This window comes from Corvus brachyrhynchos, unplaced genomic scaffold (genome assembly GCF_000691975.1).
Source record: "Corvus brachyrhynchos isolate BGI_N302 unplaced genomic scaffold, ASM69197v1 scaffold23, whole genome shotgun sequence".
In the NCBI taxonomy this organism is placed as follows: domain Eukaryota; kingdom Metazoa; phylum Chordata; class Aves; order Passeriformes; family Corvidae; genus Corvus; species Corvus brachyrhynchos.
In genome coordinates this window covers 9,329,185-9,346,044 of record NW_008238983.1, presented here as the reverse complement: position 1 = coordinate 9,346,044, position 16,860 = coordinate 9,329,185, and the positions used below count along the sequence as shown (strand labels likewise).

Below are 16,860 nucleotides of genomic sequence, written 5' to 3'. Positions count from 1 at the left end.
ATTTTCTTAAGAAAGCAAATTTAAAAAAACCAACAGAACACACAGATCAGGGTGTCCAGAGTATCCCAGGAGCAACAGAATAAAGAAGGCATGTTATATCCTTGGCCCAGTTCTCTTCAACATGTTCATTAATGACCTGAATGCAGGACTCAAAGGAATTCTAAGTAAGCTTGCTGATGACACTAAATGGGGAGGAGCTGTCAACTCCCTCGATGGCAGAGAAGCCCTGCAGAGAGACCTCAACAAATCAGAGGGCTGGGCAATCACCAACTGTATGAAGTTCAACAAGGAAATGTGCTGAGTTCTGCACCTGGGATAGGACAACCCTGGTTGTATGGACAGACTGACTGGAGATGAGAGGTTGAAGAGCAGTGCTGTGGAAAAGGACCTGGGTATCCTGGTTGATGGCAAGTTGAACGTGAGTCAGCAGTGCCCTGGCAGCCAGGAGGGCCAACCCTGTCCTGGGGTGCATCAGGCACAGCATCACCAGCCGGGCAAGGGAGGGGATTGTCCCGCTCTGCTCTGCACTGGGGCAGCCTCACCTCGAGTGCTGGGGGCAGTTTTGGGTGCTGCAATATAAAAACAACATTAAGGTTTTAGACACCATCTAAAGGAGAGCCACAAGGATGGTGAAGGGTCTGGAGAGGAAGCTGTATGGGGAGCAGCTGAGGTCACTTGATCTGTTCAGACTGGAGAAGAGGAGACTGAGGGGAGACCTCATTTCAATCTACAACTTCCTTGTGAGGGGAAGAGGAAGGGCAGGTACCAACCTCTTCACTCTCGTGATCAGTGATAGGACTCGAAGAAACAGCATGAAACTGAGTCAGGAGACTTAGGTTGGATATCAGGAGAATGTTTTTCACCCAGAAAAGAGGGTGGTTGAGCACTGGAAAAGGCTCCCCAAGGAAATGGTCACAGCACCAAGCCAGTCTGAGTTCAAAAAGCATAAGGGAAACACTCTCAGGCACATGGTATGATCCTTGCAATGCTCTGTGCAGGGCCAGGAGTTGGACATGATGATCCTGATAGGTCCCTTCCAACTCAGCATATGCATTTTCTCTGATTCTATACATATACTTCTCCAGTTCCAGTATCAGAATAATTTGAGACACACACGTCACTTTATTCAAATAAGACTGCTGTGACTGGGAAATGAAATGAAGACCAGTTGCTGACAAAAATCATACAGCATCTGATTCGGAGAAAACTGTAATGAGACTCTTGAAATATCCTGATGATGGCTCCTCAAGGACCCAGCTCTAGCTACTGTGAATTCTGAATTTCAGGGGACTAGCTCTTGAATGTAGAAGGAGCGGTCTCAGACAAGGCTGAGTGGTGCTGCACAGACACACTCACTGCAGTCATTTGGGCAGTACTGGAAATCATGCAAAGCTCCTTTACATCCTGTAATATCTAAGTCTTCAAGCAGCATTAGAGTATTTCCTTTGCATCTGCCTGTCAAGAAACAAGCCATGGTAACTAATCAAAGTCACATCCTTGGGATAACCACGATGTTCAATGTACAATCTGAAAACCACACACAGATTCCCATTTGCAGACAAACCAGTTGTCTACTGTGTTAAAAGCAAGCATCAGTGGGAACACATCAGGGCCATACCCAAAGTTCTTCCCCAAACAGCTTCCATTCTCAGTTTAAAGCCTTGTTCTTTGTTCAATATTAAGTAACATTTAAACTGATACTACAGTCCCCTAATGTCTGAATTTCTTTGAGATAACAGGGATGTCAAAGTGCAAGTCAAAGAACAGCTGTGAATTATGAAATACAGCAGCACTGTGCACAGTTGTCCAGACATGGCTTCATCAGTACTGCATAGAATGAGTCACTTCCCTCTGCAGCCCAAGAAGCTGCTGGATTTTCTCTGCCATGAGAGCACACTGCTGCCATCCACCAGGAACTTCAGATCCTTCTCTGCAAAGTTGCTTTCCAGCCAGCCGGCCCCAGCATATAACTGGCACAAGGTTATTCCAACTCAGGTGGAAAACTTGGCATTTTGCCTTCACTGAACTTCACAAGGTTTTCCTTCTTCTCTTTTCTCCAACCTGGTAATATGTTTCTGAATGGCAGCACAGTCCTCTGGTGTAGCAGCCACTCCTCTGAGTTTTGTATCATATGCAAACTTACTGAGTGCAGCTCAGTGTCCCATCACGAGATCAGGAACAAAGATGTTCAACAATACAGGACACAACAGCAACCCTTCATGTACACTGTTAGTGCCTGGCCTCCAGCTGGATGTAATGTTGCTGACGACAACCCTCAGGCCTAGCAGATCTGACAGTTTTCAGCCCACATCACCATTAATTTATTTCATCCATACTTTAAAAGATTGAGTGTGAGTAGATTATGGGATACTGTCAAAAGTCTCCCCATAAAGTCAAAATAAATGACACTTGTTGCTCTTCCTTCATCCCCCATGGTCATCATATCTCACCATAGAAGGCCATCAGACTGGCAAAGTATGTCTTCTCCTTCATAAATCAATTATGACTACTCCCAATCACCTTCTTGCTCTTCATATGTTTGCAAAGTGTTTCCAGGAGGATTCTCTCCATCACCTTCCCAAGGACTGAGGCGAGGCTGACTTGCCTGTAGTTCTGCAGATCATCTTTCTTGAAGGCAGGGATGATGTCCTCTTTCCTGCAGTCCTCAGGAACGTCCCATGATAGCCATTACCTTTCAAAGATAATTATTAGAGACTTTAAATCTCCTACAATTAGTACTTAAGTAGAACTTTTAATGCAGGTGATGGGCAGATGCCATGATAAAGAGGATCAGTATGAAATCCTCCACTCTTCAGTGAGCAAATATGGCAGAAATGCATGAGAGACAGATATCACTTTCTGTTGCTGGAAGAAACTATTGTCTAGAAGATAATTCTGAAGCCCAAATCAGTTGTTTATTAGCATTTGATGAGACATATTCTTCCATCTGTAACAGAGTCCACACCAGAATAAAAGGAAGGGCCCTACTGGAACCATCCTGAGATAGCTTGATAGTCACAGACCAGTAATGAGGTGCCACAGAATTTCATGTTACCACGCTCATGATGAACGAGCTCAGGTTTTCTGTAACTAACAGCAGGCCGTGCCCTAACTCAGGAAAAAGCAGTGTCCAAAACAAGCTAGCTAGTAGCTGGAAACACAGGAAATTAAGCCTGGAGCAAAGCTTATGAAAGGAGACTAAGGGATGTCAGGGAAAGATGCTGAACTGTGGAACAGTCCATTGGAAGTAGGAAAAAAAAAAAAAAGATTTGAAGTCTAACCATTCTCATGGATAAAGGAGGTAATGTACTCTGCTATGGTCACACACACAGGTAAACACACTTATCTCCTAGAAACTATGGGTTTTAAACTGAATTTTCTCTTCAGATTATATCTGTAGGAAACACTGTTGTCATTTGTGCTGTATTTACACTTTTGAGGTGTAACTGGTTTGTTAACTCCACATGCCGTGCTGATTGTAATGTGACAACCCACAGGAACAATGGATAAGAAAAACAAAGACATGCTTTGAGCAGCTCCTAGAATGGAAATGTATAAAACCATAAGGAGTAATTGCCTTATGTGCATGCTTTTAGGATAGTGATATTTAGAATAATTAGAAGGCAGATGTTCTAAAATTCACTGCGAATTTCAATAGACCATACTATCAAGGCTGACTACGAGTATATAATGGATCAGAGTTGAGTAAATTAGATTTCTCCAATAAATTGAATTAATTGTGCTCAGCAAACATTCTTTAATTATTATTTTGACTGAAAGAGCAGAAGCTACAAAAGCTATAACTAAAGTTTCATGGCATTTGTTAGGTTTAACACATTTTCTTTTTCAAATTAGTATTGCATTAATAATGGGTTTGAGAATGTATTATATTGCTATCTGTAAATTATTCCATAACAATAAACACAATCTATAACATGTTCAAAAACATTATACATTCTTGCACTCAAAGTCATTGCCTATATTTGTTGTGTATTTTACTTTACTTAAAACACATGAAGTGATAAAGGCAACTTTTACCTAATAAACCAACTGCAAAGAAAAATCTATAGTTACCTTCTGATCCACTGAGCCAAAGCCTAGGGTGCTCAACTACCTTGGCCCCTTCCCCTTCTCTTTCCTTTTTGTTGCTTTTGTCTTTTGTTTGTTTATTTCTCCTTACAAAATGAATGCCAAGAAAAACTATGTCAGAAAAGACCACTTGCAAAAAATCATCTTAAAAGCGCTGCGATATTTTTAGACAAATACTAGAACAGTATTAATGTTTTGTGAGAGTGAGAAAAAAATTGCTGAAAGATTGTTCAAATATTTTAGGGCTTACATATGCTAATTGTTTTGCTGAAACAATCTTTAATTATTTCAACATCAACTTGACCCTTATTTAAAGAAGAAAACCTATGGATATAGGGAATTCAAGCATTTGTCCCTACCTGCTCTGAGACAGGCTCCTTTTTGCTTGAAACAACAAAGAACTGAAAAGATTGTTACTGGTACCACAGCAAGGCTGGAACAGAAGTTGTCCACTTCTCTCTTAGTGCTTAATGAAACAATAGCACCTTTTGCTTATAAATTAGTTTAATACCATTCCTTATAAACTCTATGTTAATACAATAGAAGTGATGGTGTAGGAAGGGACCAGCAGCAGGGTATTTGCTGATGCTTTCTAGGGCTTCATTGTTCTTGCCAAAGCAAGTTGTGGTTTTGCTCTTTAAAATTGTCACAGAGAAGGGACGTAGTACAGTTTACCTTTTTTTCTCCCTTGTTTATACCCCTCTAAATTACTCTCTTTTTACTCATTTTCATTTTCTTAAAGACGTAAAAAAAAAAAGGTCAGTAATGACATTTTCTGTTTTGGAAAAAAGCCTCTTGCATCACATAATGTATGTTGTTACCTATTTTGGTAAATATCAGCTGAAGTAGAACACGAGTTAAGTTTTATGCCACCCATGCACTGAGAGCAGTGTAGCAAGAGCTTTTTGCTTAAGCAACATGGAAAGGGCTACATGTTCCAGGAGACAGAATACATAAGCAACCAGGATCCTATTTTCATGCTTGTTCCTGACCTATTTTCAGCCTCTCTTGACTTGTTTTCCCTTCAGCAGTCTTGTTGGATAGGTTTTTGAACTTTTCAGCACAAGGACCATCTGTGAGTATGTTTTGGACAGCACAGGTTCAACAGGACTGTGATCTAAGTACAGTTATCAAAACACTGATGTAATACAAAATGAAGAGCCACCACTATGTTTGATTGCTTAGGATGATTCCAGTCTGTTCCTCCATCTGCATTCTTGCATATGGTCTCTCATACATGGTGCATCTAATGAAGCTACAGCACACAACTTTCTAAATGCGCCCCGGGAGAGGGAATTGGTTGCACACCACTCTGCACAGGCAGAGAGGGCTGGAGCACAGTCCAGACTGTGGTTCTGTTTGTAATTGTAAAGGGTCACAGATAGACTCAGCCATGTTGAGCTCACTCTGTACTTCACTGTGGGAAACACTGGGATATTTACAACTTGCTTTAAGGTCCTGTTCTAATTTAGGTCTAAGGTCCAGTTCCACAACAAAATTAGCCTACTGAAATTCAGTATCAATAAGAAGCAAATACACTTCCACTCAAACACTGAGAAGTTTAGTTTCCTGTAGGCAGAATGGTAAGAAAGTTTGAAACAACAGCTGCAAACAGGGATACGGAAGGTGACTCCTGAGGCTTCCACTATGAGCTAGCCTGCTAGCACACAGTGGAAGTAGCAGCTTTGGGCCCTTCACAACATCTTTTTTCATCATAAAATTATTTCAGCTGTAAAGTACTATCATAAGCTGTAGAGCTTATTAAAATAATAAAAAAAAAATTTAACAGGCAAGAACAGAATTCACAAGGCCACAGCAATTTCCATGATATTCTATTTAACCCATTAATGGCTGTTTCAAGACAACCAAATAAAAAGTCTATTCAAAAGAGGAACCCTGCCTGACAGAAATAAATAATGAAGCGATAGAAAGTATTGCTTTATATGTCTGTTATGTTTTGGGTAATATCCGAATGTCATATTTAGATACTATTAAAATCTCTGCATATCTCTTCACACTTCGAAAGTTTTGGATGTATAAATGCTCAGACCTTAAATTGCAAGTTCCTTTTTATTCTTCTCTTCTACACGTGCATGAAAAATGTGAAGATTAAAACATCAGAAATACTACAAAATGTTCTATAAATTCATTCAGCAAGGTAAGTCACCCTTTTGAAGGAGCTCTAGAATGATTCATGTGCAAAAAAGAAGCTTTGTGCTGGCCTTCCTTTCTTCAGCTGTTCCTGTGAAATGCAGATGTATAGCTGTGCCTCTGAAATATGCTTTGTATTTAAAACATTGTGAAATCAACCCCAAGTCTCTAACCCTTTCCTTTCAGAGACTACATACATTAGTGCAAGCTTTGGATGCGGACAACACATTCAGAAATAATCATTCTTCTCCATGTTTCTTAAATGCACATATATTTATTTGTGGGATATTGCTAGTCAAATAAAAGTTTTAAAATAAAAATGAGAGAGAATTTGAACTCCGTAAATTTCCCATAATGTTGTTAGGAAGTGTGATAGCCACCTGAAAGTCAGATTAGAGGAAGTTCTTTAATGGTTTATAAGCAAAACTTAGTTTTCTTACAGTAAAACAACAAGACTACAGTATTTCATAATAGTTATTGAACAACCAGCTTAAGTGAATGGTGTAAGAGAGACAGACATCCATCAGGGTCTGTATCAAGGTGCAGGAGCACACATAAAGGCAGAAAAGTCTGTGTGGAAGTGTGGTTTTCAGTGGCTGCTCCCATTCAGACAAAAAATCGGCCTTGGCAGTAAGTGGTAGTGACAGCACCTCAGCACACCTGTATAATGGATCAAGAACCTTCCATGTTGGAATGGTATGACTTGAGACATGTGTCTGGTTTTGGATCAGCTAAAAGAAGCAATATCAGTGCAATAAATCTTCTACTACTCCCATGGAGTTTGAGGATGGCTAAAATCATTTTATTTTTGCATCCTATTCCCTTAAATGTGCAACCTACTGTAGTTGATGTGACAGAGTTAGAGACTTGTAATGTAATTCACAATACTAGGTTTTAGAAACAACATTTAGTTCTGAAGCACAGCTACACATCTGCATTTCAAGACTCTGTCACTTTTCCATTTGTCCCATTCCTCCTGGTTAACTCATCTTTTTCACACCCACCACTCATTCTCAAGAAGAAAATACAACATATATTGCATAGTATAGCAAAAATATGAATATAGAGCATAATAGATACAAATTAGACACTGCTAAACAAAACCATGTGACAAAAAACCCCTTATTTTTGGCCATCTGCCAAAAATGTAGTTATTAAATCCAAAGTGGAACCAAAAGACCACATTTAAGTAAAGATTTATTAGAAAAGTATTTGAAAAACACGAATACTTGAATGTTATGATGAGAATATCAAAAATCAAGTCCTTGCTTCTTTATTACAGTATTTTACTGGAAGCAGGCTAAATACCTTATGAAAAAATGAAAAAAAACCAGCAGAAAGGGAAGAATAAATTGCTTTATTCCCAAGAATGCATATTTCTATAAACTCAATCACATGTTTTAGGAGGTCTGTACAACTTCCTAGAGAACAATTCCATTTGATGACACGCATACTACAGTATCAGCTAAACAAACCTTATACTTCCAGAACTGTAGTGTTCTACAGGTCAGGAAGAATCTGTCAGTAAAATAAGTTAGCTAAACAAACTATTATTCCGGGGTTTTTTCCTTCTCTTTCTCACTTCTCCACCATTTTTACCCCTACCTATAACTCATATATTGACCAAATAGTATAAAACCTATTAACTTCTACAGGATGAGTTTACTCATCCTGCCTGTTTTATGAGAACAGCGTAATAACTGTAATCTTCTTCAAAATAAAAAATAACAAAAAACGCCACCAAAGAAAAAAAGCTCAACCAAACAAACAAACAAAAGAACCAAACCAAAGACCACAAAACAAAACAAAAAGCCACTGAAAAAGCCCACCCCAACTGTTTCATGACAAATATTATCTTGTGGAATTACTGAAGAGTCAAGTGAAAGAAGGCTGAATAAATAGAAAAATAATATTTTTATTTAGGTACATCTAGTAAAACACAGGTATCCCATGGAATCAGTTGGATTTCTGTTACCAAATTCAACAAGAGTACAATTGGATTTTCCCTGGGGGAGAATACAACATTACATTGCTTTTGAGGTTAATATGCAAGTTACGTAACATGCATGCAAGAGAGGAATTTTGACATTTGACAAAGGTGCAACTAATTCCATATGTGTTTACAGCACAAATGTAGAATACATGCATGCATGCATTTCTTAAACATGTTCAAACTCTGTTTTGCTTATCTGTGTAAGATGTTCTGTTAGAACTGATGCACTTTTGTAAATAAAACACTCCTAAAAATGTATTTCTAAAAGTATTTGCTAGAATCATCAGACTTGATCGACTACCTGTGTTAAAACATTGAATTAGCATTTCTCCTATTCACTGCCAACATAGCAGTTATGCCTTCCAGTCTGTCTCCCTATTCCCAAATTCCCATCCAGCCTGTTTTTGGCCTGCTATAACCAGTATCTCAGATCTCCTTCTTTGATTTGGACACTGTGTACAGTAAAAACAACAACAACAACAACAACAACAAAAAAACCAAACAAAAAAAAAACCACAAAAAAAAAAACCAAATGAAAACAAACCAAACCAAACCACAAAACGTAGAAGAAATTTATATAGCAGAATCTTTGGCTCCTTGACAAACATTGTTGCTCCAAGTCTGTTCTGTCAATAGACCACCAACAATCTGTCATTTGGAGACCTGAAATATTTTCATCACCACTGATCAAAAGCCAAGTAGTTCCTCCCTGGATATTTTTAGAGGGAAGACCTTGCTGAGAGAGTCTCAGGCAGAGTGATCCATCAGCAATGTCAGCCTGAGGACTCCAGTGGGCAGAACACAACTGTAGAGGAAACCCTGCTCCCCCTCACTAGCCAGTTCTCATTTGAGGAAGTAGTTACAAGGACTTCCACACAAGCAGGAAAATTAGGTTCTTTGAAGTGGCTTTGCTCAGCCAGCTTTCCAATGAAATGACACCAGCATGTTCAGGAAGTCAGATGCCAGGCCTCAAAAATCCAAGATGTCCCAAAATCCTAAAAGTAGGTCAAGTTTACGTTGCACTTAGCATATTCCTCAAATACTAGTGTTGCATCTGCTCACAAAAAAAAAATTAAAAACATAAATCTTATTCTGGAAATCAAACTAAATTTCTTAACATATCTGTGCAAAGTTTTATCCATACTAAGCTAAATTGAAGGCATAAAACATGATCAAAACCTGGAATTTTGTTTTTACCACACAAAAACAGATGTCTCCTCTGTTCAGTTCAAATACTGTTACTCTAATACACATGAAATAGAAGAAATATTTATTACTCACTAGCAAAAATTTACATCTCTTCAGACAGACTGGAAAAAAAACCCAAAAAAACCCAAAACAAAAAAGCAAGACCTATACATGCACTGTACCTCCAAGACTTAGGGATAGAAAAATAAGAATTAATAAGCAGATTACTCTTGGCTACTTTTAATTAAAAGGTATTCATAGAGAGGGAACATGTAAGCCAACTAACCAAAATTCACCCTCAAGAAAGGCAAAGAAGATACTTAAAGGTTACATTTTACACCATAGCTTTCCACTTCATCCACATAAAGTACTTGCTGGACAGACCTACACTAGATAAGACACACAGAATATAAGGAAATGTTTGTTCCTTTCTGAAATAAGGAGTATTAGCCATCCTTTGGGTGCTCATTATGAGTCTGCATTGAGAATTAAGTGCACAGGATCCCAGTGGAAACACTCAGGGGCTAACAAACTTCCATAATTTGACCAGAATTGCATGCTTTGGAATTCAATTTTATTGAAAAAACCTATGTAATGACACATATTAGGAAGGCCTATATACCTGAGAGTATTAAACAATTGCTTATCAGAATAGTGCATTATGCTTCACAAATATACTACGGCTTCATGATACCAAAGATTTTTTGGTATCATGACTCTGCTTTTAATGCCAGTTCTTAAAACTTGTGATTCTAAATTTACCCTTTGATTAGACATGCATGTTTCTAATTAAGCTCAACCTGTCCATTCTTCTTTGAAGAGATTAAAGTCAGAGTCCCCCAAGACTCTTGAGGCTCTGTGCAATAATTTACTCATTCTTGGTAAAGGCAGTAGAAGTCAGAAGTGAAAAATAAGTGCAATAAGATGCCAAGCTTGTCAGAAACGCTTCCAACTGAAAATACATACTAGTGAACCTATCAAGTCTGTAAGGGACTACCATGTTTATTATGGCAGAAAAAGAGGAATTGGTGTTGCCTATCTCTGGCGCATTCAACTATAGGATGCTGTAAGTCATCAGTAAAATGAATGTATGTGTAGTAGGTAATCTTTGAGGTCTGTGGCAGATTACAATCCCTTCTTTTTTCCCAGAATGGGCCAAACTTTATCTTCTGAAAATCACACAGACATAGCTGAGAGGCATCTGAAATTGACCTCGTGATCCCTAAGCAGGAGGGGACTTCCAACCCTGTTACTCAAAATCCCATCTGCTGTGAACATAAACACAGTTAAATGTCAGAAGTAAAGAAAACAGAAGCCAACAGTCTTCTGTTGCTTTAAATGTAATGAAAATTTTGAGAATGCATTCTTTATTTTGACACTTTTAAAAAAGAGATGCACTATTACACTTCCAAGTTTTGCCCTGTACCATCAGATGACATAGATCAGCACTGCAGTGGAAACCCACATATAAAATCACGTTATTCTTGTAACTCAGGCTTCAAAACTATTTGCAGAAAGAATTCCACGATTCATCAATTACTGTCAACCTCCTTCATTAAAACACAAACTTTTTAGAATACCCAGAACTTCTTTTGTTCTAGTCACTTCATTTCTAAGCACACTAGGTCAGACAAGGTTCAGCTCACCATCATGGGATGATCAAGGATACAGGTGTTCCATCAGAAATACTCAGAAAGTATCAAATATGACTAATCATTTTGTTAAAATTCGTCAAAATGCTCACAGACTAGCCTAGATTTTGATTTGTAAGAATTCACTAGATATACCACTCTGTATTTAGTACCTACACTGTTCAGCAGCCCCAACTCCAACTTTCCATGAGACATCAACTTCTCGATTGCACAGAAGCTCACCTACTTTGGTACCACGCCATGCACAAATTAGATGATGCCATTAGGCATGTTCAAAAGATGCCCTGAAGTTTGGTTGGCGTAAGAAATGTGAGAAAGTGATGGTGTGATGAATGTCTGCAAGTATCTGCTTATTTAAAGAACTGACTCTACAAATTCTGGCATACAAGACAACAACAAGGTTTGTACAGACAAGATTTACCAAACCACTACACATGTTTAATCCTGAGCCATTTCTATTGCTGAAAACCTTTAAGCTGTTGTTTCCTTAGATAACCATTCTCTGATCTGGCTTTCTGCCTTCTCACTCTGCTTTTCACTGAATATGAACATCCATATTCTAATGTCATGACATTTTTCACACAAAAAAAAAGTGCTCATGAAAAAGCTTTTGCCTTCCCATATGCCAAACAGGTAAAGCAACAGTCAACCTCTTGGCAAGAAGAATGACTATTTTTGAACAAGGAAATTTGACTGGGACAACAACCACCTGCTTTCAAAGAAACCTGACTACAACATGCCAGGATTTGGTTCATGTATGCCATCTTCAGAGAAGTTACACTCTTTGCTCACATAAATCTAAAATAATGTATATATTAAAAAAACAAACAAGCAAGAAAACCCCCAAAGCCACCTATAGATCAGCTAGCATACCAGAAACACACATACTCATGAATTCCAGCATTCTGGTGGAAAACTGTAAAGGAAAACTAAAAGGTTCACATGTTCTGTTTTCAACATCCAGTGCATGATGTCTTGCCTTTCAGATACCCAGCTTCAAAAATTGTAGAACTCTTTTGGGAAGCAGGAATTAAAATACCTTGAAACTCATCGCCTGGAGCCTTGAGTTACCTCCCAGACCATCCTTGCCAGTCACCCTTCCAAAGTGCTTGCTTGTTCTGATGGAAAGCATATACTTTTACAGGATGAGGATTACAAACTTCAGTCATCCTAGTGGAGCTAAAAGGTACAGCGATTTTCTACTACCAGACTGAAACTTATTTCTAATTATTTTCCCAAGTATCTTAGGTATTTGAAAGAAACTATCTAATATAAATGTAATGTAAATGAATGTATAAGGGTTAAGTCTTATTCAGTGAGTTTAAAAGAATTAAGAACCCCATCAGAATATATATTTACACTACCTGTTTATTTCATTTGGCTGCCTTCAAAAATTCAGCCTTAAAGAGATATTTTGGCTATTTAATTGAGTAACAGCTGACTGTATTAGAACAGGAGAATGTACCCATGGCTGAAAAAAGATGCTTATGTTACATTAGGCAGGCAAATTTAAGTTACACTGACAGTTTCCAAAAGTAATTTTCTTGACCAAAAGGAAGTCGCTGTACTGCAAAGATTTTTGGGAAATGAAGAAATCAACTGTAAAGTTGGCAAGAAAAAAAAAAGAGTGGAAGAGAAAAACATCAAAAATATAGGAGGGGAAAATGCCAAATCTTCTGCCACAGAATATTTTATGTAAAGCTCCTTTGGGTCCTAGATGTTCTTGATTTTGCATGCTACAAGTCAAACTCTGCATACTTGTGGCTTCTTAAAATGAATTAAAACAAGTGGAAAATAATGCATTATATAGTAGAATTATTATGATTAACACAATAAACCAAAATAAAATGTAACATCAAACATGGTAATTTTATATATGAATTTTAAAAAGTTAACACCCTTTTGGCAGCTCTAAGAAGTACAAAGTTTTGAAGTTCCATTAGAAACCTGGGGGGTTTCTTGGGGGGATTTAGGTTGGGTGGTTTTTTGGGTTTTTTTCAGAAGCTTCAATAAAATAGGCAGTGACCAAAAGGACAAGATAATACATTCTGTTCAGTGCTTTATGTGTCTTGAAGTTATTGCTTATTACTATAATAGAATTTTGTGAAGTAGAATGGGCAGATTAAGAGTCAGTAGGATGTACTAGAAGCTACCATGCCAAGAGCAATTTGAACAAATGTTAAATGCTCGCTCTCCTAGATAATGAAATGTTTTTGTTTCTTAGTTGTAGACTAAACTGGCAGTTTATATAAGAAAAAAAATCTATTAACATGGCAACTGGTTTACATACAAACAGATACCATATTTCCTTTTCAATACTATTGACCTTAACTTTTGTCCAGCATAGATCCAGAGAATCTGCTCAGGCAACCTGCTTTTACTACCCATTCACTACACAAAGTTAGCACATCCCAAGGGGATAGAAGAAATTGTTTCACTGTGTCATGCTGCATTCAGATTTCTTCCTAGGTAAGCCTCACTACCAAGGAGCCATCTAGCCAAAGGGTCCTGTGGTTCTGCAGTGAATGAGCTGAGGACTACATACCTGTCCTGCATGCAGACTTCCTATTTACATGAAAGAAATTACTTTTCCCATCATGCCCTCATGAAAAAAGGTCAGAAATATAATGTTTTTCCTGGTATAATGTCTTCTGTCATGACAAAAGCAATTTCTTAAGAGCAAATGTGGTTTAGTCCAATTTGAGAGTCATTCTGTCACTTCAAAAATAAATTTTCCATATTTAAAAATGCTGCTTGTATTAAGGTCTATTGTTTACTTGTATGTTATTAATAATTCTACTAATAAATTTAATATTATTCAGTTAAATAAGCATCCAAAATTCATCCTGTAATAAGATCTTAGTGAAACCTTCAAAGAGGAAAAACAATCACTTTCATTTTTGTAAAGCCTCAGCTGTAACTTCAAATATCAAACTCTTTGTGACTTACAAGGACTATCAGTAAGTATCAAAACAACAGGTCCTTATTTAAGTAAAGAGTACTGTAATAATGCATTTTCCGTATCTTGCTGCTACTCCTGAAAACAGTTGCTTCTAGGATAGAAACATATGCCTAAAATCCGAACAAAGATATGCTGGAATTTCCACAAGTGATCGGCTCTAAAAATCATATCACACTGAACCATGAAATAGAAAATGTATCTGAAATTTAGTGCAAAATTTAACACTCATGAGTTCCACTGATTCTGTTATCTGCTCCATTTACATGCCAATCTACACCCCTACCTAAAAATGCTTTTCTCAAAACCCTTAAAATAAACTACTCCAGCACTTCCTTTGTAGCATAAGTTGATTTTACACGTCTTGAGAAACAAATACTCAACACCGAACCATAGCCATTAAATTGATACCATCCATCAGCAAAGGTAAATTATGCAAATCAGAATTATGCAAACACCTTTCTTTTTTAGTTGCTACTATTTCTATTTTGTGCAGCTGTCTGTTAGAGCTCATTATGTGAGGATGAAATTATTTTAGTATCATTATCAAAAAAAAACCACAGCAAAAGTCAGAGGCTTGTCACCGATGAGGTATTTATTGCTTTTAACATCTATTAAGGCAGCTGACAAACAGAACTCGAGCACTGTAGCTGGAGTCCTCTCCCAAAAGCATCTTTCTTACAATCCACAAAAAGTCATGCAACTGGCATTTGGGAATAAATACTTTGCTTCCTACCAGCAGCTTTGGGGGGTATTTCCCTCGGTACATATACACAGCACAGCCCGCTACTCCTTTTTTTTCAAGCCTCTCTTATATAACAGACTGCAAAAAACCATCTCTGAACAACGTGATCAAGATGCGATCTCCTGTTTTGGAACTACAACGTTCAACATAATCACATTCAACCCAGTCCCGAGCTATTAATCAACTTCTTACTAATGATGATGATCGATCGCAAGTTCTCTGCAGTTTTGCAGCTGACAGTCAGTCAAGGCTCCCAAAGGATCAGGTCACTCACAGACCGAAATGAGACAGCTTCACCAACTCGGCTCAGAAATTAGTCTTACAAGAGTATTTGATCATCGTAGGTTTTGCTTAAATACCACAGTCTTTCTAGGTGGTTTGGGTTTAGTGTTGGGGCTCCTCCCCAGATAACCTGTGCAAAAGGCAACAAAAGCCGAAAAGCCACTTGAGTCTCAGAGGCCCACAAGTAGGATATACAGCAGCTTTCTCTGGAGACCTGCCCTTAAACCCTTCATGCCATATCATTTATACACTGGCCAACTAAGTAGGCTGTCTGAAAAAGATAAACCCAGCCTACATGAGTTACATAATCAGTTTACTTTTTAAGACAGGATGAATATACCCTTAAGTACAGAATGGCAAAGATTTTTTTCCCTCTCTTGATTTTGCAAAAGACACAACAGACTTACATAAACTCCATATAATTCTGGGTTGTCCTCTGTCTTGAGGTACATAAGTCTTGACATACCCTATGGAGAGGTTTGCTACAAAGCCGAGCTCAGGCTGACTCACTGTTTTCACTTTACATATAGGCTACCTATAAAGACTTTGAAAATAAACCTGCAATATGAAGTTTTTACTTCACCTTGTTATTGCCAATAAAAAGACATACATGTTTTAAGGGGCACAGATGTCAGTTTCTACAGCCAATAAAGTTAAGAGCTGGGTGATCAATAAAGGAGACTATTCCTTTCTAACTATTTCTTCCAAGTTTTGGATTTTTTTTTTCTGTAATGCATAGAGTGACACCCTGAATCCAAACAAAGCACACCCCAACAAAGTAAAAGAAAATGTATCTGCACAAGATACTGTATTACACTCTTCCATGCATTAGTCCTTCCAGTCCCTCCAGGGGAAATTTAACATAGTTTCTAAAATTATCTCTCTCCAGGGTTTTTCATTTTTCTCCAAGATCCCCGGCCAGATGAATTTGTGTATTGCATGTACTGCCTGTGCCGCTGCACCTCCTTCCTCTGTGGTGACTTGATTCAGCTGAAGCTACGATTTGACCGATCGATGCAAGCACATTACACACCAGAATAAGAGTAAGGTAAGGGTAAAGGAAAGAAAAGCATCTCTCCTTTCAGCCATTAAATATAGATCAACGAAACATCACAGTGCACATCGCGGCTCCCCTCCCCACCCCCTCCGCCCGCTCCTCGAGTGCAGGATTTCGCAGACGGTGGCTTCAAAGGAAGAACACACACCCCACACACCCCTCCGCACACACACAGACACACACATAGACATACACAGGCAGCACAGACACACAGAAACACGCACCAGCCGTCGCTCGGAGCCGCCCCAGGGCCCGGGCTCCGCGCAGGGCCGGGTGCTGCCCCCGCCCGCGGGGTCCCCGGGCCCCTTCTTCTTCTTCCTCCTCTTCCTCCTCCTCCTTCTCCCTGGCCCATGACTTCACTGCTGTAACGAGCACATTAGTGCAGGGCGTCGGGAGACACGGTGCCGCGGATGCCCTACATAAGCAACGACTAACGTAGAAAGAAAGGGAGGAAAGCGATGGAGGGGGAGAGGCCCGGGAGAAAGAACCATGAGGAAATAACGCACTTTGTTACCTTTCGGCTGAAGGCACAAACACCTCTCCTTGCAGCCCAGCCCAGCCCCGCTGCCTCGCCGAGGGGAGCAGCGCAGGACCCCGCACCAAGAAGAAATATCACGCAGGCGGGAAGGGTGTGTGGGGGGGAGGGGGACGGACCTGGCACCATTACGGTGCCTGTCGTACTCACCGATCGGCGCCGATTCAGCCTGCTTGCTCCCAAACATATACCAAAACCCAAGAGCAAAT

The 16,860-nt window shown here is 39.0% G+C and overlaps 1 protein-coding gene across 1 annotated transcript in view; it reads right to left on the bottom strand.

Annotated features, from left to right (window-relative positions):
- CTNND2 (catenin delta 2) overlaps positions 1-16,854 on the bottom strand; it is a 656,025-nt gene extending 639,171 nt beyond the window's left edge. Inside the window, exon 1 of the mRNA XM_017738706.1 lies at positions 16,802-16,854. Coding sequence (XP_017594195.1) covers positions 16,802-16,838 — 37 coding nt within the window. The 5' untranslated portion in view covers positions 16,839-16,854. The remainder of the gene's footprint in view (positions 1-16,801) is intronic.
- Between the last annotated feature and the right edge of the window lie 6 nt (positions 16,855-16,860).